This window comes from Phoenix dactylifera, chromosome 12, assembly GCF_009389715.1.
Source record: "Phoenix dactylifera cultivar Barhee BC4 chromosome 12, palm_55x_up_171113_PBpolish2nd_filt_p, whole genome shotgun sequence".
NCBI lineage: Eukaryota > Viridiplantae > Streptophyta > Magnoliopsida > Arecales > Arecaceae > Phoenix > Phoenix dactylifera.
This window is the reverse complement of record NC_052403.1, coordinates 11,140,853-11,162,342: the sequence shown is the minus strand read 5'-3', so window position 1 is coordinate 11,162,342 and position 21,490 is coordinate 11,140,853. Positions and strand designations below refer to the sequence as shown.

The window sequence follows — 21,490 nt, the reverse complement described above, 5'->3', positions numbered from 1 at the left end:
CTAAGAAGCGGCCCAGGAATGCTGGGCCGCTACTGGATGTGGACCGGCTCTCTGGCCGGGGACGAGCGGGCCCCAAGGGAGATCGCGGGGCGCGGGTGAAGTTGACGGTGAACCGCGCGACTGGTTCTCAGGCCAGTCGCGCGGTGGTCAGCGCGTGGCCCAATTTGGCTGGGCCACGCGCGGGGGCCTCTGATAAGGCCACAGGGGGCGGGGACCTCCCGCTGTTCACGGCCCACTTGGGCTCTACGAGGCCTGCTATTGGGTCTGCTAGTGGGCCTGAGCTGCTGGTCGAGCAGGTGGGGCCCGGTGGGTCGGGTTTCCAGTTTAGGGCCCAGGCCCTGGGGGTGGTTTCTCCGTCTGAGATCCCTACTACTCTAGGCCCTCTAGAGGTGGATGTGGGACAGGGGGAGGGTGCTGTGAGCAGGCCCGATTTGGGCGACGCGACTATGGCTAGTGGACTCCCTGCCTGTGCAGCCTGCACTATGGGTGATCCTCTGGTGGGGCGGGATGCGCCTGCACCCATGGTGCCTGGGGTAGATGACCCGAGTGGTGCTGAGGGGGTACTTAGCAGATCCGCTGATCACTCGACGGTCGTTCAACGGGTGAAGGCGGCAGTTTTGCGAGTCGTGTCCGGAGCTAGTATGGATGAGGGTCAGCGAGACGATCCTTATCACGAGGAGGTGATGGACCCTGCGGCCCAGAGGGTGGATGCACCTGTGGCCGACCTCTCGGATTTTCCCCATGAGGATTCTCACGTGGAATTGTAGAGGGGCGGCTAAGCCGTCCTTCATGTCATCCTTTAGGAGGTTGGTTCAGGTTCATAGTCCAGAGATTTGCTTTCTCTATGAAACACGACTATCCGGTAGAGGGCTAGGTCGTGTATTACGGTGGTTTGAGGTTGACTGGGAGACATATGCAGTTGAATCCCAGGGGTTGTCTGGAGGTATTGTGGCTCTGTGGAAGCGGGGTGTGGCTACAGTGGATGTATTCCATAACTGCTCCCAACAGGTCCTGATGATTATCTCGGAACCTAATGTTGCACCATGGGTCTTGTGCGGTGTGTATGCTAGCACTGCCTATCGGACCAGGAGGGTTTTGTGGGAGGAGCTCACCCACTTAATCGCTCAGGGTTTTCCGACAGCGATAGTGGGTGATTTTAATTGCATTTTGGAGGGGAGTGAGAAACGCGGAGGTAGGGCTTTCACCGATAGTATGGATAGGAGGGAGTTCCGGGATTTCCTCTCGCGTAACGGCCTAGTAGATCTAGGCTTCTGTGGCCCACAATTCACTTGGTGTAATAACCAGGCCGGTCGAGCCAGGGTGTGGGAGCGACTTGATAGGGCTATTGCTTCCACTGACTGGCTTACCAGATTTCCTTCCTACAGGGTGAGTCACCTACCCCGGATCGCTTCGGACCACTGTCCTTTGCTGATTTCGACGGTATCAGGTTCTAGTCACCAAAGCCCCTTCCGCTTTGAGAAGGTTTGGCTGTCTCTCCCTCAATCCTGGGACATTGTCCGAGGAGCTTGGAGTCTGCCAGTTCGCGGTGATGCCATGCAGAGGGTTTCACGCAAATTGGAACTGACTAAGCGTCGGCTTCGGCGTTGGAACCGCGAGGTAGTGGGTGATATTTTTAGGAAGTTGGAGGATGTGGAGGCCGCGATTGCCGACTATCAAAGAAGAGAAGATCAGGTGGGCGTGCTCCCCGAGGCCGATATGGTGAGCCTCCAGGGACTCCTCGCCACACACCACTCGATCCTGCGTCAACATGAGACCTTCTGGAGACAAAAATCCAGAATTCAGTGGGTCAGAGAGGGTGATCGGAACACTAGTTTCTTTCACCGCTCTACGGTTATTAGAAGGCAGAGGAATATGATCCGATCCTTGCGGGATGAGCAGGGCCACCGGGTGGAGGGTGATTCGGCCATCAGCCATATCTTGCTTGATTTCTTTCGCTCTCGTTGGACGGAGGAGAGTGGGTCTGATGATACCGGCCAGCTCCCGAGGGCTGATTCCCAAATCGATATGACTGAGAATGCTATGCTGGTTCGGCCAGTGATGGAGGGGGAGGTGCGCGAGGCCATCTGGGCTCTGGGGGAGGATAGGGCCCCTGGTCCAGATGGCTTCCCACCGTTCTTCTTCCGGAGATACTGGGGTATTATCCGGACTGCAGTGGTGGAAGCGGTCTTGTGCTTTTTCAGTCGGTCAGGGATGCCTGACGACTGGAAGGCCACATTTGTCACACTTATACCAAAGCGTCAGGACGCGGCTGAGCCTAGCCACTTTAGGCCGATCAGCTTGTGCACTACCTTATACAAAGTTGTGGCAAGAATTCTGATGGATCGTATGAAGCCCCTCCTCTCTGGCATCATCTGTCAGGAGCAGGGTGCCTTCGTGAGTGGTAGGAGTATTTCCGATAATATTATGGTGGCCCAAGAGATGATGTGGGATCTTCGACGGGCCTCGAGGCGGCGAAGCCTGATGGCTGTAAAGCTGGATATGGAACGTGCTTACGACAGAATCAGGTGGAGCTTTCTTAGGCTAGCTTTGGAGAGTATGGGGTTCCATGCGACATGGATTGGGTGGGTTCTGGGGTGTATCCGTGGACCGAGGTTCTCTATCTTGGTCAATGGCTCTCCATCCCCGTTTTTCAGGGCGACTATGGGGCTCCGGCAGGGATGCCCTTTATCTCCGTATTTGTTTATCATTTGTTCTGATGTCCTGTCTCGGGCGCTGCGGGCTGCGTGCGCCGCCGGTGAGCTGGGGGCTTATGTCCCAGCTCCAGAGGCCCAGCCGATATCACATTTGCTTTTTGCTGATGACTGCCTCCTCCTGACCCGGGCTCGCATAGCGGACGCTCTGGCGATCAGAAGGGTTTTGGCCGCCTACTGCACTATATCCGGTCAGAGAGTGAATGGCCAGAAATCCTCTATCTCCTTCAGTCCCAGCACGTCACTTGGGGTTCGACGGGAGATTCGGAGGATTCTGGAGATGCCCGAGCAGGACGGGACCTGGACCTATCTGGGTGTTCCGATCTCAGGTAGGAGATTGCGGGTCTCTGAGTGCACCGGTTTGGTGCAGCGGGTTCAGAGCAGACTAGAGGGTTGGCGGGCAGCGTCACTGTCTATGATGGGCAGAGTCACGCTGATTCGTTCTGTTCTGGGCTCCATGCCCATCTACCTTATGGCAAATACGGTGGTGCCAAGATCTATCCTAATGAAGATTGAGCGACTTCTTCGGGGCTTCTTATGGGGCTCACATGGAGGGGGTCATGGGGTGCACCTGGTGGCATGGGAGCAGATCTGCCTTCCCCTTAGGGAGGGTGGTCTAGGGGTGGTGTCTCTCCTGGAGAGACGAGAGTTGCTCCTTGCCCGACAGGCTTCTCGTTTCATCTTGGAGCCGCAGGGATTTTGGAGTCGGATTATGACTAGCCGGTATGGGGGGGCAGGCCCAGAGGGTGGGACCCGAGGAGGGCGGAGATGCTCCTTTTTATGGCGTGAGATAGCGAGGTACTTGCCATTGGTGTCGAGTCATACTCGATGGCTGATAGGCGATGGTCGGAGCATTGATGTTGCCGGGGACCCATGGGTCGATGGCCTTCCTCTGCGGCTTTGGCCGACTACGGTTAGTGTCGAGGCTGGGGAGGGTATACAGGTCTGCGATCTCATGACCCCCGGGGTGGCTAGCTGGGATGAGGTTCAGTTGGCCCGATTCTTCGGGCAGCATTTGGCGGAGCGGGTCCGCTCACTCCCCTTACCACGGAGTGGCGGACCAGATGTACGTGTGTGGAGTTCCTCTACCAGATCCAGGGTCAGGATGGGCGATCTCTTCCGCATCCTTAGGCGGGAGCACGAGCCTGGCCCGGATTGTGCCTGGATCTGGCGATTGGGGCTACACCCGAGGGTAGCGTTGTTCCTCTGGAAGGTGGTCTGGGACCGCCTTCCTACTAGGGCTGTACTTGGAGGTCGAGGTGTGAGGATCCCATTGGTGTGTGGGGTTTGTGGTGTGGCCGAGACGGTGGATCATGCTCTGTTTCGGTGCACATGGGCTAGGGGCACTTGGCGTCTGGCAGGGGTCCCACAGGTCGTATGGCGGGGTAGGGATCCGTTCTTACAGGCCATGCGCCAGGGCTCGGAGTCCCCGCTGCTTCGCCTGGGGGCTGTTCGAGCGAGCTGCACTGCCTACCAGATCTGGTTGGCTAGGAATGCTCGCACCTTCGACGACCGTCGTATGTCGCCGCGATTCGTGGTTGAGTGTGCCCGCGCTCAGGCGGCTGAGCTGGGTTACACCATCCCTGTCGGAGGGACTTTGATAGCTCGGGACACCTGGGGTTCCCACTTTGCTTCGGCAGTTTCCCGTACGGTGTTTTTCACCTGGGAGCCCCCACCCCCGAGTTTCCTCAAGGTCAACTTTGATGGGTCTGTTTTGGATGGTGGTATGCGGGGAGGCGCGGGCTTTGTTATTCGCGACCCGTCTGCCAGGGTTGTGGCTGCTGGTGGCAGCCAGTTATTTGACATTTCGGTTCCGAGTGCGGAGCTGAGTGCAGCCTGGGCAGGCCTTCGCCATGCACGGTATGTCCTACAGGCTAGGTCCGTCATCCTGGAGGGTGACTCGGCCACTGTCATCAGTTGGATCCAGGGGGGTCCAAGGGGTGGCGGTTGTGATCATCCCTTGCTCCGTGACATTTGGGCTATGGCGGGGGAGGGACGGGCTTTTCAGGCCAAACATATTTATCGTGAAGGGAATGGTGCCGCGGATTGGGTTGCTGCGTACGTAGCTCGGCACTCCGGAGGCACCTTGTGGATTGGTGATGGGGAGCTGCCCTTGGCACTCCGAGGTATCCTATTTTTTGACCTTATTGGGTGTATCCGATCCCGTCAGGTATGATCCACCCGCATCAGCAAAAAAAAAAAAAAAAAAAAAAATAAATTTTATTTATTATTATTTAATAATAAAATAATTGACCACTCGTAATCACCGTGGTTCTTGGCCATTCCGTGCGGCTAATCTTCTTTTTTCACGTTTGAAAAGTCTTCTCATTTGGTGAGAGCCGGTGCGGTCATAGATGCCGTTCCCGTATTGTATAGTGGCAGTTACTGTGCCCACCCAATCGGTCCCCATGCTTTTTTGACGCACAATACGTCAACGTGTCGTTCTATTAGCTTGGTGGGACCTACCAATACCAGTCACCGAAGAGAAGGTGGGGCAATTTGGGTCAAAAAATTACGCTAACTTTATTATTGTTTATAAAAGTACAATGCATCTGCCTTAAAGTTAGCGAAACCCCATGAGATCCACCCACCCTTTTTTCCAACCCAAACTGTAACCGGGCCCCACCGTATCAGGCCCCTTTTCGTTCGAGGGTCTGACAGTGGGTGTAGAAAAACCTGGTGCCATTAGTGTTCTTCTAGATGTAAATGCGTGGCCGTGCGGGTCGGAAACCGCATCGCTTCCCAGGACGTCATTTCCGCCTCCTCGTCCTAACTTCTCCGCTGTCCGTCCCCCTCTCCTTCTGTTCCCCACTAGCAGCCTTTTGGGATCTCTTCTCCGCCGAACGCTCGCCGCCGATTTTGGGGATCTCAATCCGGACGACGCAAGGTATTCATCAGATCGGCCGTTGGTTGCTTTAAAATGAGGTTTTTGTTTCCTTTTTTCCCTCCCTGACTTTAGTATTGTTTTTGCGATTTTTTTTTTCAGTTTTTTCCTGGAATTAGGGAGCTTAGAAGTGAAATTCGGCTCCGGAATCTAGGGCTTTGGAAGCTTTTTGTGTGGATTTGCTAGGGTTTCTGCTGCTTCCCTTGCTGCTTCATGTTTTATTTGGTGGGTTTTGGTACATCTGGAATGCAAGATTGGAACTGGAATTAGCTACTGAGGTTGTTAGACTTCTTCAATTCTAGTATAATTTAGCGAAATTGTTGGTTTAATAAGGCTTGAAGTTGGGGAAATTCGTGCTTTAGAATCAGCTGTTCCGTACTAGGGTTTCTTCTGTTGGAGTTCTAGGAATTTTTGATGTTTGATTGAATACTGTGGGGTTTCTTTAAGAGTTCTGTAATTGGGCATGTGGGTTGCACTTGCTTGGATTCACGGGTTTGTGGGCGTGATGTTTTTGGATTTCTGGGGGCGCAGCGAGGCGGACTGGGGAAACCATTGGGCTACTGTTCTCCTATGTTCCATGTCCTGAGGGGCTTGAAATCCCTTAACTTTAGGGGGTTTTTTGTTTTTGGAATTGAGGGTTTAGTTGTTCTTAGGGACTTACTGGATTGATGGAGGCTGGAATTGGGGCCGAAAGCCATCCATTTTATGGTTCTGGAGTGTCGAACTTGAATGGGATTGGAAGGAAGAACTTTGAATGGGACTTGAATGACTGGAAGTGGGATGGCGAGCTGTTTATAGCCAGCCCTTTGACTGCTGTTCCATCGGACTGCAGGAACAAGCAGCTGTTCCCTGATGCAGCAAATGGAGTGCTGTCAAACAGCTCATCATCTTGCTCTGATGAGACTGATTTTGGGAAAGGAAATGGTGAAGCGGAGAAGCGAAGGAGGATTGTAGTGGTGGAAGAGGATGGACCATATGATGGAGCTGGATCTCTTGCTTTGAAGCTCGGGGGGCATGCTTATCCTATCCCAGAGCCCGACAATGCGAATTGTGAAGGAAAGAATGGAAAGAAGAGCAAGTTGGAGGGGGGCAATTCTAACCGTCCAACTTGCCAGGTGGTGGGCTGTGGGGCTGACCTCAGCAATTCCAAGGACTATCATAGGCGGCACAAGGTCTGTGAGATGCATGCAAAGGCCAGCACAGCAATGGTTGGAAATGCTATCCAGCGTTTCTGTCAGCAATGTAGTAGGTCGGTGTTCATCAGCTTATTTACTTGGTTTACCATGCAAATCCTGTTAATTCTCTGCAGTGTCATTTAACCACTGTTTTGTCTCTTATATCTATATGTTTTTATTACCAATTGTTTAAGGGCATCCCTTTCCTTATCTGTTTGCAGGTTAGTATATATTCACTTGATTTCACTTATTTCTTCATTAGCTTTACTTAAATTGTTTCTGAACTGCTTCTAAACCCTGTAATCTTGAATTCCATATCTAAGATATCAAAAAATTGAAAAACACTAGTTCAAATCTACTTTTTTTTTTTTGTTCAGTTTTAATATAATCAACTGTGGCCTTAGAAAACCCTTTACATAATTTAGATGCAATGTCTCTCTATCTGTGCAAACACTGTTGGTCAAACCTAATCCCCATCATGAATAAGTTGCTGCATTTTGAACTTGGATTTGAGTCATCACCATGTCTACATGAAGTAATTGTGAACTGTAGGCTTTTGGAAGGGAGATGAATAAAGAAATCCCATAATTTCGTTGCTCTTTTACAATTGATCACTTTGAACCCCTCTGCATATTGTCTTTTCTTGAGCTATAGAATGTCACAAAATATCGACATTAGTTATTGGTTTACGGACATCAAAAATTTATCTTTAGATACTCAGTTACTCGATTTTTCAGATGCTACAATACAGAGCTGGAGCTCATGCTGCTCCAAAATGATGCAAGACAATCAAAAGAGATGGATCATTAACACCCTAATCGAGGTTGTAAGTTAAAGGGATCAGGATATCTGAAGTTTTGTTTGGTCTTATCGTAGGAAACAGCAAAACTTCAATTGCTATGATTTTCCTTTTAATGCTAAGATTGCATTTACATTGGGCTTGGAGCTTGGAATTTTTATGTGAAGTAGATATAGTAGATAGGGTAAATTTGATGGAAAGTTTGATCTGGTTTTCACAGGTTTCGGTGAATGATTATGGAAGTTGACTGTAATTCCTTGTTTTGGCTATGAAAAATGAAGGTTACAACCATGGAATGCCGTACCGGCCCGTACCGGCCGGTACGGGCCGGTACGTACCGGTCCGGTCCTAGACCGGTACCGGAACCACAAGAAAACCGGTATCTCCGGTTTTCTTGTGCGTATCGGCCGGTACGGAGCCCGTACGCTGGTACCGACCTCGTACCGGTGCAAACCAGCCGGTTCGCACTGGTACGTTTTTTTTTTTATGAACCACAGCGCGAGGCGCTGTGGTTTTTGACTCGCGGTACCGGCCGGTACTGTACCGATACCGGCCGGTACGTACCGGACCGGACCGGTACCGTACCGGTCCGGCCCGCCACCGGTACGCCGACCGGTACCGGTACGGCGGACCTTGGTTACAACTAATATAATTTAATTATATTTGGTGTCAGGGGCCTTTAGGATTCAACATGACCACATTTATCAAATGTTTGGGAGGCTAGATGGTGATTTGAAAGGATGAAAGTAAGAATTTTTGAAGAGAAGGAGAATAAGGATAATATAGAAAAAATGTCCTCAAGAAATATAAAAGGAAATGATAATTAGTGTCCTTGTTATGCCAAGTGCTTGTTTTGCACCTAGCAAAGGAAATGCTTGCAATTTATGGAGCTGCATCATAGAATTAGAGAATAATCTGAATTTTATTGAACTCAAAATTGATTCACAAGAGGAGGACAAGTTACATAAGGGAAAAGACCATGTTCCCTCAAGGTGACAAAGGCTCCTATATAACTTTAAAAAAGGCTGACACTAAGTAGCCCTTTTGGATGGTGACAAAGAAATGCAACTGAAGTAAATAAATAGGAAGGAATGTTACAAACTTTGGGTTAATGAATCATATACTGACAGTTATACATATCCAGAACTCATTTTTTATTTTATTAAGAATTTCCTAACTCAAGTTATACCTTGAACACGACTATTAGTACTGGATGCCATTCCCGATGCCATTCCCTAGTTACCACATGATAAAATTAATTGATTTAGAATTTGTTGGTAGGATTTGAGTCCAGATCATGTCAGTAGAAAATACAAGATGGGTCATTAAATTTCAAGTATTAAGATAGTTAGCATCTTTTGTGCTTGTGCATTACGGGCACACAATACTTATGCTTGCTAGTGAATGTGTGCCTTTGCGTGCCAAGCATTTGTACAGCATGCCAACAGTGGCATGTGGCATTTAACACCTTGTTTGTATTAAGGATTTAAATTGTAAATCATGATCTAGAACCAAAAATCAAAAGATTATGGTGGTTCTAATTTGCACTAATAGACTGAATAACAATGATAGTGCTTGTGTGTTAGAATGCATGGTGGGCTGTAAAAATTTGAATGCATATTGTTAGCCATGATCTGCACATCTTAAGACACATGGACAAAAATATGATGGGTTTTGATGCAAATTTTGACAACTCTATTACAGATAAGAAACACTCTTTTTTCTGTGCGGCTTTAATGTTTTTTCATTTCCTAGAAATTTATGAAATTGGAATTTAAATGGCATGTAACGTACTGCATTAATAGAATTTGCTGAAAATAGGATTCTAGGTAAGTTCATTTCTTCCCTTAGCCAGGCCTTGTCTCCCGCTTTTCCCTTGCAAAATGGTGGCTTGCTAAACAGCAGTTAAGTGAAGATGGGGAGATAGTTGGGGAGGTGGAGGTGAAGGGTGTTGGATTTAGGTATTTGTAAGAGTACAGGCATTAATTTACTGAACTAAGATTGCCTAAACTACATCTAATACAACTTTGCCTATAATATTTAATTCAACCTAACACAATCTAAAATGTTGAAATTCAATGCTCATTGTAAATGGACTTGAACACTGAGAAACTACCGAACCAAAAAGGAGCGACGAGAGGTGAAGGGTGGAAGATTATGGTATTTATAGAAACTTCCATCTACTCAAAAACATTATCTAGGCTACTTCTGATATGACTTGAACTGAGTGAGGGAGACCCTATTAATCCAAGGAATGTTTCTCTTTAATCCTTTAAAGCATAAAGCATAAGGATGATTCCACTCTTTAACTGAAAAGCATGGCTGATGAATTTGTGATATTGTCTCTGTATGACCTGAACTGATGGTAACTGATTCTATTGTGATCTGTGCGCCATTTCAAATTTTTATTTAGCCATTGTTTACTGACATCAGAATCTGTCTTACATCAGAATATTATATGCAATTTTTTTAGCAGCTTCTTATGAGCTCCTTATGATTGCTGTCCAGATTTCACCTTCTTCAAGAATTTGATGAAGGGAAGAGAAGTTGTCGTCGACGTTTGGCAGGCCACAATAGACGAAGGAGGAAAACCCATCCTGATGTCACTTCCAGTGGAACTTCTATAATTGATGATCAATGTAGCAGTTATATATTGATGAGTCTACTAAGGATTCTCTCGAATTTGCACTGTAATAGCTAAACCCTTTTCTATACTACATATTTAACATCTCTTTCTTTGAGACTTAATGTCTTTATTTCTTTCAGTGCTGTTTCTATGTTCTTTTTGCTGGTTCTGAGTTCATTGTGCTCTGGGTTCTCCATAGTTGTTGATGGTATTATTTTGTTGTTTTTGTGAAAATGCCTGTCATATCTTGTAAAAATCTAGCTATGTTTCGCCACCCCTCCCCCCTTTCGCTGCACCCCACGGATGTGTGAATAAATATCTTTATGGGAAATCTTACAATTATGGGATATGGCCATTTGAGTGATCCTTTGTGTGGCCCTCTGGGGGCCGAAAATTGAGGCAAGATACTATACTGTGCAGCTGGTTTCTTGTCCAGATGAACAATAAGATATGTGTCCTACTAGTGCCTATTGTTTATTATTTTGCAATCGAGTTGTTAAAGTTGTACAGAAGTCATCATCCTTCATATTTTCTTTGCTTTCTTGGTTGTAAGAGGTTCTTCCTTTTTCTTATAGCCCCTGTAATATTTTTCATATTACATGTTTCATAATTAATTAACATATATAAATATCATATACTTCTTGAGGGCGGGGCTTGGTGCAACAGTTAGGTTGTTCCATCCTGATGTAGGTGTTATGGGCTCGGAAAATGGAAAGAGCCTCTTCCTAGATAGGTGCAAGGCTGTGATTTGACCCTCCCCGGACCTCACAGTGGTAGGAGCCTCATGCATGGGACGCCTTTTTTTCTTGTTTTATTCAAAGACTTCTTGATACTGACATATGTGTATCATGCCTTTTGTCATGCTTATGAAAATCAGAATTTCTTATTGCGCTCAATTGTTTGATCAGACAGTTGTATATTTCTAGCACTAACTGTATATATGGACATGTGCAACATTGGCCATGAACTTCCCTATTGAAGAGAGTGTCGTATGTATACAAACATACGAAATTCATAATTTATGGTTATACTTAAAATATGTTGATCTGTGTGTTATGATTTCATCAGTTCTGCATAAGATCCTTATAACATTTTCTGTTGTTCATGAAATATTCTAAATGCTGACATAGATTTTTGTAAACTAAATTAGGTTTAGCTGTGGTATGGTCAACCAGTTTGTCATAGCTTAATTATTTAATAAAAGGCGAGGAAAAAGAACATGGTTCTTATTTCTGTCAGAAAAAAAACATATGATCGAGAATCAAGAGAGTTTGACTTTTGATGAGAAAATTAAACTTTAAATGCATATTTGGGGTGACAAGGCATGTAAACAAGGACGAAGCCAAATTTGTGGGATTATTTCTTAATAGCATTAGGCCTTCTTTAGTAATTTGGTGCAGTCCTTAACTTTTTCAGCTTGTTTTGTAGGCGTGAGCATTTATCATAGAGATGGTCTATTTTGCATGTAATTTGCAAACTCCTATAATGTTGGCTAACAGAAAAAAGGCATCTGTATAAGTGGAGGACACTGTTTTCCTCTTGAACTGGTGTGTACGACTGCACCTGTCCATGCCAGTTATGTACTGATAGTTCTTAGTGTCTGTACCTGTTGCATACTGGTTGCTTCTTGTTCTTGTTGATACTGAGCACCTCGGTCCATCTCGACTGTATTGGTACTGTTGCTGGTGGTCCAAACCGAGAACGATTGGCACTGCGGTGTGAACGGGGTTCCGTCTGAGTTGCCTTGGTTGGTGTTGATCACGCTCCACCTTCCACCGGGAAACCTGCAAGCAAGCCTCGCACCACCACTGGGGTAGTGGGGGCCCTCCGACGATCAAGTCAGAGGAGATTGGAGGAGAAGGAAAGACGATAGCAGCAAGTAAGAGGATGCTCTGAAAGGTATTGCTTACCCCCCCTTCTCCCCCAGCCGCATATATACCAGGCTGGGGGGTCTTTCCAGGGGGGTTCGTCATCGTGGGGCACGATGGAGTGGCCACTGACATGGCCGTTACAGGGCGTCGTGGGGCAGCGCTGGGTACGGCCATGACAGGGCGTAGTGGAGTTCCGCTTTGTACGGCTGTTACAGGAGATCGTGGAGCAGCATCGGATACAGCCGTTGCAGGGAGTAGTGGAGCAGGAGGCCGCGGGGTGCCTCTGGGGAATAGCCTGTCGTTGTCGAGAGATATCCGACTCGGGGTCGGATTGCTGGATCGAGGGGTAGCCGACTCGGGGTCGGGCTGCAGAGCCGAAGATGTCCGACTCGGGGTCAGATTGCTGGATCAAGAGGCAGCCGACTCGGGGTCGGGCTGCGGAGCCGAAGATGTCCGACTCGGGGTCGGATTGCTGGATCAAGGGGCAGCCGACTCGGGGTCGGGCTGCGGAGCCGAAGATATCCGACTCGGGGTCGGATTGCTGGATCAAGGGACTGCCGTAGTCTTCCTGGGCGCGCGTGTCGGTCACGTGGGGCATGGTGGCTAAGTTCCCCCGTAACAGTAGCCCCCCACTCCCGAGCCTGGAACCAGAAGGGGAACGGGTGAAGGGAGTGATGCTTCGAGATTGCCACCATCCCTCAGAAAGGCGCGCGCTCTTTGAGCTTCCCGCCTTCTTTATGGCGTATGACGGTTGTCGCTGATCTGGCAGTCTGCAGATTTCGGCGGACATCCTTCCTTAATGGCGCCGATTCGCTTTTGGGGCGCGAGCGATCCTTCGGTAGCCAGGCGTCCTCTGGCGTCACCGAGGCGTCACCCGCCTTTCCGCCTATTTAACCGGGGGCCCTCCCCCGTCCGCCTTTCTCTCTACAGACATCTTCGAGTTTCTCCTTTGCACTGCCGTCGTTGCCGTCGGACTGTTCGCTTGCTCCTCCTTTGACGCTCTCGGAGCCGTTCTTCCTTCTCTTCCGGTGAGTTACCCCATTCTTCTACTTAGGGCTCTCCATACTTTCTCCTTTCGTACTAGTGTACTCCAGTCGTTCCGGTCTTTCCCCCCTTCTTGACCCCGTCCTGACCGTAGATTTATTGGCCATTAGGGATGGGCGAAGTGAGGGCAGACCGCATTAAGTCGGAGCTGGTCGCCGAAGACTTAGACAAATTCGTGGCTCGGTACCACCTTCCTGAAGCCTGCAACGTTACGCTCCCGGGGCCTGAGGAGAGGATGTCCCATCCTCCTCCAGGGAAGGTCGCCATCAATGAGGGCATCCTCCAGGCCGGGTTCCGCTTTTTCCCTTCGGACTTAGTCGTGCAGGTGCTCCGGGGTTTAAGAGTGGCGCCGACGCAACTGGTGCCGAACTCGTGGCGCGCCCTGACGGTCTTCCAGGTTCTCTGCCGCATGCACGAGATTCCCGCCACCCTGAATGTTTTTTGGGAGTGCTACGGCCTGAATGGCCACCCCCAGGACAAAGGGTGGTGGTGCTTTGCGGCGCGGCGAGGGTGCGGCCTCGTCAAGGAGGCTCCTTCCTCCATTCACGGCTGGAAGGAGCGTTTCTTTTTCATTGATGTAGATCCCTCTTGGGGAATCAGGGCGACCTGGGAGACGCCGATGAAGTCCCCGATCGGCCTATCGAGGCTGTCGAGGGAGGAATCCAATGGTTTCGCCGCCTTGAAGGGGTTGGTTGCCGAGGGCCGGCTCCCCCCGGTGGCCCGCCTTATTTCCGAGGATACCTTGGTGAATGTCGGTCTGAGCTCGGTCCCCGCCAACCGTGAGCCCGCCACCATTTCTTTTTTGACTCTTTTCTCCTCTTTCGTCTCGTTCTTTCCTTCGGTTTCTCAGCCTCCCACCATCTCGTCCTTGTTGCAGAGATTGACGACGTCATGCGGTCGGACAAGGGACCGGCTGTTGGTAGGTCGTCCCTACTGGAAGCGGTCCGGAGGAAGAAACGAGCTCCTCCGAGCGGGGCCCCACCGGCGAAGAAGTCCCGCAAGGAGGCGACTCCGACGCCGACCGACGAGTCTGGGCCCACCGATCAGGGGGACGCCGCGGGCGCGGACCGGCAGCTGGCACTGTATCAGCCCTCCGGTGGTGAGACTGCCGCTATTCCGGAGGTGTCATCCGAGCCCGCTCGAGACGGACGGGTCGGACGTGATCGGTCCCCAGCCCGGCCTTTGACTCAGTCGGCTCCGGATGATACGAGGAGGGACGCGCCGAGGCCCCGGCCGAGCGGGACCCTGTCAATTCCTGGAGCGACCCCCGCCCCGAGCACGATCAGCAGGACTCTTCCCCAGGCGATGGATAAGGGTAAGGCTGCAGAACCACCGTCCGGCTCCGGGGAGAAATCGGGGTCGGCCTTCACTTCCGACGGCGCCCGAAACCTCATCGAAACGGTGCTGCTGGAGAAGGACCGTAGGCAGGTCCGGGAGATGAGGGTCCCTGACGTCGGGGCTGCCAGCTGCGTCTGTCTTATGTCGGTGAGTGCTCTTCTGGCCGCTTTTCATCATTTATTGGCTCTGTTGATCTCCGCCTGACGCCCTCATTTTTCCTATCTCTTAGCTCGCCCAGTACATGATCCGTCTGGAGGAGTGCTATAAGGAACAGGCGGGGCTTCTGGCGAAGGCCGAGGACCGACTGAAAGCAATGGAAGAGGGAGGCCAGGCTGCGGCGGGCAGGACGTCCGGGGACCTCGAGGCGAGGCTCCGGGAGGCCGAAGAGCGGGCACTCGGCTTCGCCGCCCTCGAGAAGCAACTGTTGGAGGCTCAGGAGCAACTCAAAGTTGCCTCGGGCCTCGAAAGCGAGATCAAGAAGGCGGAGGAACGAGCTGAAAAGCAGTCCCGGAAGGTCGCGGACTATCGAGAGAGGTGGGAGAAGGCCCAGCGGTCTGCCGACAACGCCCGCAACCGAACCCGGTCTCTTGAAGCCAAACTGGGCGAATTGGAGTCGGCCTTGGAGAAGTCCCGCGCGAACGACCAAGAGTTTCGTTCGCGCCTGGAGGAAGCTGAGGCCGCTCGCACTGCTGCCGAGGCGAAGCACAAGGAGGCTCAGGCTAATCTGCTGAGGGTCTCCTCCGAGGCTGACGACCGGATTGTGGCGAAGGTCTTGGAGGCTAAAGCTCAGATTACGGAGCGAGCAGAGGCGGCGCTGGCCGAGAAGAGTGCGGAGATCGGGCGTCAGGCGGTGCAGGCTTTTCGTCAGTCCGCCGAGTTCACCCGTGACATGTCGGAGGCGGTACGGGCCTATCGTCAGTCTGACGAGTTCGTCCGTGACATGTCGGACGCGGGGTCCGACTCCTTTGTCTTAGGCTTCGAGGAAGGCCTGGCAAGGGTGTCGGCCAAGTACCCCGAAGTTGACCTGAGTGGGATCTCCCTTCTCGACTCTTCTCCGGCGCCATTGCCTGCTGACTCTCCAACCGCCTCCCTACCTCCTGCGGACGTGCCCGTCGTTCCCGATCCGGGGGTTCCTCCAAGCTGACCTTCTGTAGCTTTCATTGTCCTTTTCTTTGTATGTCGGCGTTTTGCCAAGTTGTATGGGTCTCGGCCCTGAAACAATGAAAGTTAATGCAAGTTGAATGTTTCTTCATCTCGCTTTCGTCCTTTTTCTTTTTAACTCTTGGTAGCATCTCGCCGACTCCTGACTCTTGAAGTTCTTCCGGCGCTAGGCCAGGCATCCGAGGGTTAGGCCTCAGGAAATTCTTCCGGCGCTAAGCCAGGCATCCGAGGGTTAGGCCTCGGGAAATTCCTCCGGCACTAAGCCAGGCATCCGAGGGTTAGGCCTCAGGAAATTCTTCCGGCGCTGAGCCAGGCATCCGAGGGTTAGGCCTCAGGAAATTCTTCCGGCGCTGAGCCAGGCATCCGAGGGTTAGGCCTCAGGAAATTCTTCCGGCGCTAAGCCAGGCATCCGAGGGTTAGGCCTCAGAAAATTCCTCCGGCGCTAAGCCAGGCATCCGAGGGTTAGGCCTCAGGAAATTCTTCCGGCACTAAGCCAGGCATCCGAGGGTTAAGCCTCAGGAAATTCTTCCGGCACTAGGCCAGGCATCCGAGGGTTAGGCCTCAGGAAATTCTTCCGGCGCTGAGCTAGGCATCCGAGGGTTAGGCCTCAGGAAATTCTTCCGGCGCTGAGCCAGGCATCCGAGGGTTAGGCCTCAGGAAATTCTTCCGGCGCTAAGCCAGGCATCCGAGGGTTAGGCCTCAGGAAATTCCTCCGGCGCTAAGCCAGGCATCCGAGGGTTAGGCCTCAGGAAATTCCTCCGGCGCTAGGCCAGGCATCCGAGGGTTAGGCCTCAGGAAATTCCTCCGGCGCTAGGCCAGGCATCCGAGGGTTAGGCCTCAGGAAATTCTTCCGGCGCTAAGCCAGGCATCCGAGGGTTAGGCCTCAGGAAATTCTTCCGGCACTAGGCCAGGCATCCGAGGGTTAGGCCTCAGGAAATTCTTCCGCTCGTTGGTCGGCCAAGGCTGGCGCAAGCCGAGGCGACCGGTCGGGGCTTCAGGCTAGTCTGCTCCCGGGATGATCATCGGGTTAGCCTGGCATCCGAGGGCCGAGCCTCGGGAAATTCCGCTCGTTGGTCGGCCAGGGCTGGCGCAAGCCGAGGCGACCGGTCGGGGCTTCAGGCTAGTCTGCTCCCGGGATGATCATCGGGTTAGCCTGGCATCCGAGGGCCGAGCCTCGGGAAATTCCGCTCGTTGGTCGGCCAAGGCTGGCGCAAGCCGAGGCGACCGGTCGGGGCTTCAGGCTAGTCTGCTCCCGGGATGGTCATCGGGTTAGCCTGGCATCTGAGGGTTGTCAAGCCTCAGGAAATTCCGCTCGTTGGTCGGCCAAGGCTGGCGCAAGCCGAGGCGACCGGTCGGGGCTTCAGGCTAGTCTGCTCCCGGGATGATCATCGGGTTAGCCTGGCATCCGAGGGCCGAGCCTCGGGAAATTCCGCTCGTTGGTCGGCCAAGGCTGGCGCAAGCCGAGGCGACCGGTCGGGGCTTCAGGCTAGTCTGCTCCCGGGATGATCATCGGGTTAGCCTGGCATCCGAGGGCCGAGCCTCGGAAAATTCCGCTCGTTGGTCGGCCAAGGCTGGCGCAAGCCGAGGCGACCGGTCGGGGCTTCAGGCTAGTCTGCTCCCGGGATGATCATCGGGTTAGCCTGGCATCCGAGGGCCGAGCCTCGGGAAATTCCGCTCGTTGGTCGGCCAAGGCTGGCGCAAGCCGAGGCGACCGGTCGGGGCTTCAGGCTAGTCTGCTCCCGGGATGATCATCGGGTTAGCCTGGCATCCGAGGGCCGAGCCTCGGAAAATTCCGCTCGTTGGTCGTGCGCCTGTCGCTTGCCGTCCGACGGGGTTTCTCCGTGGCCAGCTGCGATCCGCGTTTCTCCTCTTCTCCAAGCGTCGCCTGGGGAACACCAGAAGGGCATTAAACGCTAATTAATGCGTTACCTGGAAAATCGGATTACCAGTTGCTGCTTGCGAGGAGTGTCAGTTAAGCGGCCGCGATACGCGCGTTCTTCGAGGCGGATGCGGCCTGGGCGCGAGCGAAGATACGTGGACCTAGGGGTACATGCCACCCGGAGTGTCCTGCACAAAGAATGCGATTAAGGAGAATGACGCTTAGGAAATCGCGGGAAGATACGCCTCGAGAGCCGGAACGGCTCCGGATTCAATGCGCCCGCATTTATGGGAGCCACCCGCATCGGAACGACCGGGGGGCCGCAGTTTGGCTATAAATACAGGTGCAGGTGCGATGGAGTTTGCCAAGCCGGAGCTGTTCAGGTTGCCATGGATCGTGGACCTCCTCTCTGGCGCATGGCTGAGAGACTCCTGCCGAAGGAACGGGAGGCGCGCCCTTCGCGACTTCCGCCAACTAGCCGTTTCATCTGGAATCAACAAGGAGGTTCTCCCCGGCGGAACTCCGCTCTAGGCGTTTCATCCGGGATCACATCTCCCCTCCTTGAAGTTCAGCCTCCCGACTGAGCTCTGCGCCAGACGCTTGATCCGGGACCGCGCCTCCATATGCTCTTCTCCCTTGCATTCCTTCTCTCCCCTAACACTGGGGAGGACCGGAATATCCCTTGGAGGTGGCGTTTCCCTGGAGGCAGCGGGAGCTTCTTCTGCGGCGGCTCCTCGTCTTTTTCGTGAGGTGTGGATGGCGCCTCTGGGTAGGAGCAGGGTGGACTTCTCCTTCGTCCACTTCTTCTTCATCCGCGCCGGCTCTTCGTCTTTTTCGTGAGACGTCGATGGCGCCTCCGGTTGGAAGCACCCACTTCCGGCGGGATTGCAGGATTGCAGCTGCTTCGGATGGAGGTTTCGGGATCCCAGACCTTCAGTTCCTCGGAGTCTCCACCTCTTCTTTACTTTCTTTACACCCTAATTCCCCTCTGGGAATTCCTTGTAATCACACGAGCACGCCATTGTAACCAGAAATTATTGAAATGAAAAGTGTTATACATTTTCGAACTGTCTTCCTGGCTTTGTCGTTCTACTGGTAATACATCCGCAGGTTAGCGGAATTCCAGCTCCTTGGGATTTCTCGACCATCTAGGGCCTCCAACTGGTAGGAGCCAGGTCGGTTTACCCAGCGAACCCTATACGGGCCTTCCAATTTGGCGCTAGCTTCCCACCTTCCGCAGGTTGAGATGCTTTAGCTCGCCTTAGCACCAGATCTCCGATTCTGAAAAGCTTCGGTCGGACCTTGGAGTTGTAATATCGGGCCACCCTACGCTGATACATCGCCATCCGAACCTGCGCCATTTCCCTCGCTTCTTCCAAGAGATCCAGGTTCCCTCGGAGTTGCTCCGAATTGGCCTCGGGTCGGTGCGCGGCCACCCGAGGTGAGGGGAGTCCGAGCTCCACGGGGACGACGGCTTCTGTGCCATAGGTTAGGCTGAAAGGCGTTTCCCCGGTAGGGGTCCGATGCGTGGTCCGATACGCCCAAAGGACATTCTCGAGCTCTTCGACCCAAGCTTGCCCCGTCCGACCGATTCGCGCTTTGATACCTTGGAGGATTGTCCGATTTGTGACCTCGGCCTCGCCGTTGGTTTGGGGATGCGACACAGACGTGAACCGATGCTCGATCCCGAACTCCTCGCAGAAGTCACGGAAATGCTTGTTGTCGAATTGTCGACCATTATCCGAGATGAGGACCCGAGGTACCCCAAATCGGACAATGATGTTCTTCTTCACGAACTTCCGGACTTGTGCCTCCGTGATAGTGGCCAGTGGCTCTGCCTCCACCCACTTGGTGAAGTAGTCGATGGCGACAATCAAAAATTTCCGCTGGGCCGAAGCGACGGGGAATGGTCCGAGGATATCCATTCCCCACTGTGCGAAGGGCCAGGGTGCGGTGATTGGTGCCAAGGGGACAGAGGGGACTCTCTGGACGTTGGCGTGGCGCTGGCAGGCGTCGCATTTCCGTACGTGATCCTTTGAGTCCTCCAACAAGGTCGGCCAATAGTAGCCTTGCCTCATGATCTTATGCGCCAAGGACCTAGCCCCCAAGTGCGATCCGCAGATGCCTTCGTGGACTTCGCTGAGGGCGTAGGCCGCTTCCGAGGGGCGGAGGCACCTTAAGAGGGGGGCGGTGAACGAGGTCCGATACAGCCTCCCTTCATAGAGTACGTAGTGGGCGGACTTCATGACAAGTCGCCGAGCCTGATCTTCGTCTTCAGGGAGGATCCCTTCGGCGAGGTAGGCGACGAGCGGGTCCATCCAAGATGGCTCCGGATCAATCGCCATCACCGCTCCGGCCTCGCCGATGCTCGGGGCATCCAGGGTCTCCAGGTAGATCGCCCTCGACAAGTTGTGCGCGTCTGCGCCCACCAAGCGGGACAACCTGTCGGCCCTGGCATTTTCACTTCTTGGGACCTGCTGAATGTCGACACTGCCGAGGTCGGGAATGATTGCTTGCACCTTCCGGACGTAATTCTGCATGGTCGGGCTCCGGGCCTCGAACTCCCCACGGACCTGCCCGACCACCAGCTGGGAGTCGGTGAAGACCTTCAGGCGCCGGATGCCGAGCTCCTTGGTGAGTTTGAGTCCCGTGACTAGGGCCTCGTACTCCGCCTCGTTGTTGGTCACTGGAAATCCGAACCTCAAGGCATACTCGGCTATCACTCCCTCGGGACTGGTAAGGACCAGCCCGGCCCCTCCACCTTCGGGGTTCGACGACCCATCGATGTGAAGCGTCCAGATCGGGAGGTCGAGGCTGGGTGTTTCCGGCGGCCTAGGTTCCGCCTCCTGCACCGTGCACTCAGCGAGGAAGTCCGCGAGCACCTGGGCCTTGATGGCGGGTCGGGGCTGGTAGCGGATGTCGAACTCACCAAGTTCTACTGCCCACTTCACCAGCCGTCCCGCATTCTCAGGATTGCTGAGGATCTGCCGCAGTGGTTGATCGGTCAAGAGGGTGACAGAATGAGCCTGGAAATAGGGGCGAAGCCTCCTAGTCGCGGTCAGCAGCGCGAAGGCGATCTTTTCAGCCTTCGTATACCGCGTCTCGGCATCCCGCAGGACTCGGCTGATGTAGTACACAGGCTTCTGAAGTTTTGCCTCTTCCCGAACCAGTACCGCACTGACTGCGGTTGAGGAGACCGCCAGATAAAGGTAGAGCATCTCCCCTTCTTGCGGCTTGGACAGCAGGGGAGGAGACGCCAAATATTCCTTGAGCTGGTCGAATGCTGCTTGACATTCGGCCGTCCAGAGGAAGTCTTTCGGGCGTTTCAGCACCTTGAAGAACGGTTGGCAGCGTTCGGCCGATTTCGCCACAAATCGTCCGAGCGCGGCAACCCTTCCAGCGAGCTCCTGAACCTCCTTCACTTTGGTCGGAGGGGACATATCTTGGATGGCCTTGATTTTGTCCGGGTTGGCTTCGATCCCCCGCTGGTTGACAATGAAACCGAGGAACCTCCCGGCCGAAGCACCAAAGGCGCACTTCGCTGGGTTCAGCTTCATGCGAAACTTCCGCAAGGTGGCGAAAGTCTCCTCCAGATCCGCAATGTGCTGGTCTGCATGGCGGCTCTTCACCAGCATATCGTCCACGTACACCTCCATGTTCCGGCCGATCTGCTCCTTGAAGATTTTATTGACGAGGCGCTGGTAAGTGGCGCCAGCATTCTTCAGACCGAAGGGCATTACCTTGTAGCAGTACAGCCCCCGGTCTGTTATAAAAGCAGTTTTCTCCTCGTCCTGTGGAGTCATCATTATTTGGTTGTAGCCGGAGAAGGCGTCCATGAAAGACAGCAGCTGATATCCGGAAGTCGCGTCGACCAGTTGGTCTATTCGTGGAAGCGGAAAGCTATCCTTGGGACACGCCTTGTTCAGGTCGGTGTAGTCGACGCACATCCTCCACTTTCCGCTCGCCTTCCGGACAAGTACGACGTTTGCCAGCCACTCGGGG

The 21,490-nt window shown here is 52.9% G+C and overlaps 1 protein-coding gene across 1 annotated transcript in view; it reads left to right on the top strand.

Annotated features, from left to right (window-relative positions):
- The first annotated feature begins 5,442 nt into the window (after window positions 1-5,442).
- Window positions 5,443-21,490, top strand: part of LOC120112760 (squamosa promoter-binding-like protein 6) — a 39,929-nt gene continuing 23,881 nt past the window's right edge. Inside the window, exons 1-3 of the mRNA XM_039132594.1 lie at window positions 5,443-5,598; window positions 5,698-6,844; window positions 10,078-10,259. Of these exons, the coding sequence (XP_038988522.1) occupies window positions 6,264-6,844; window positions 10,078-10,259 (763 nt within the window). The 5' untranslated portion in view covers window positions 5,443-5,598; window positions 5,698-6,263. The remainder of the gene's footprint in view (window positions 5,599-5,697; window positions 6,845-10,077; window positions 10,260-21,490) is intronic.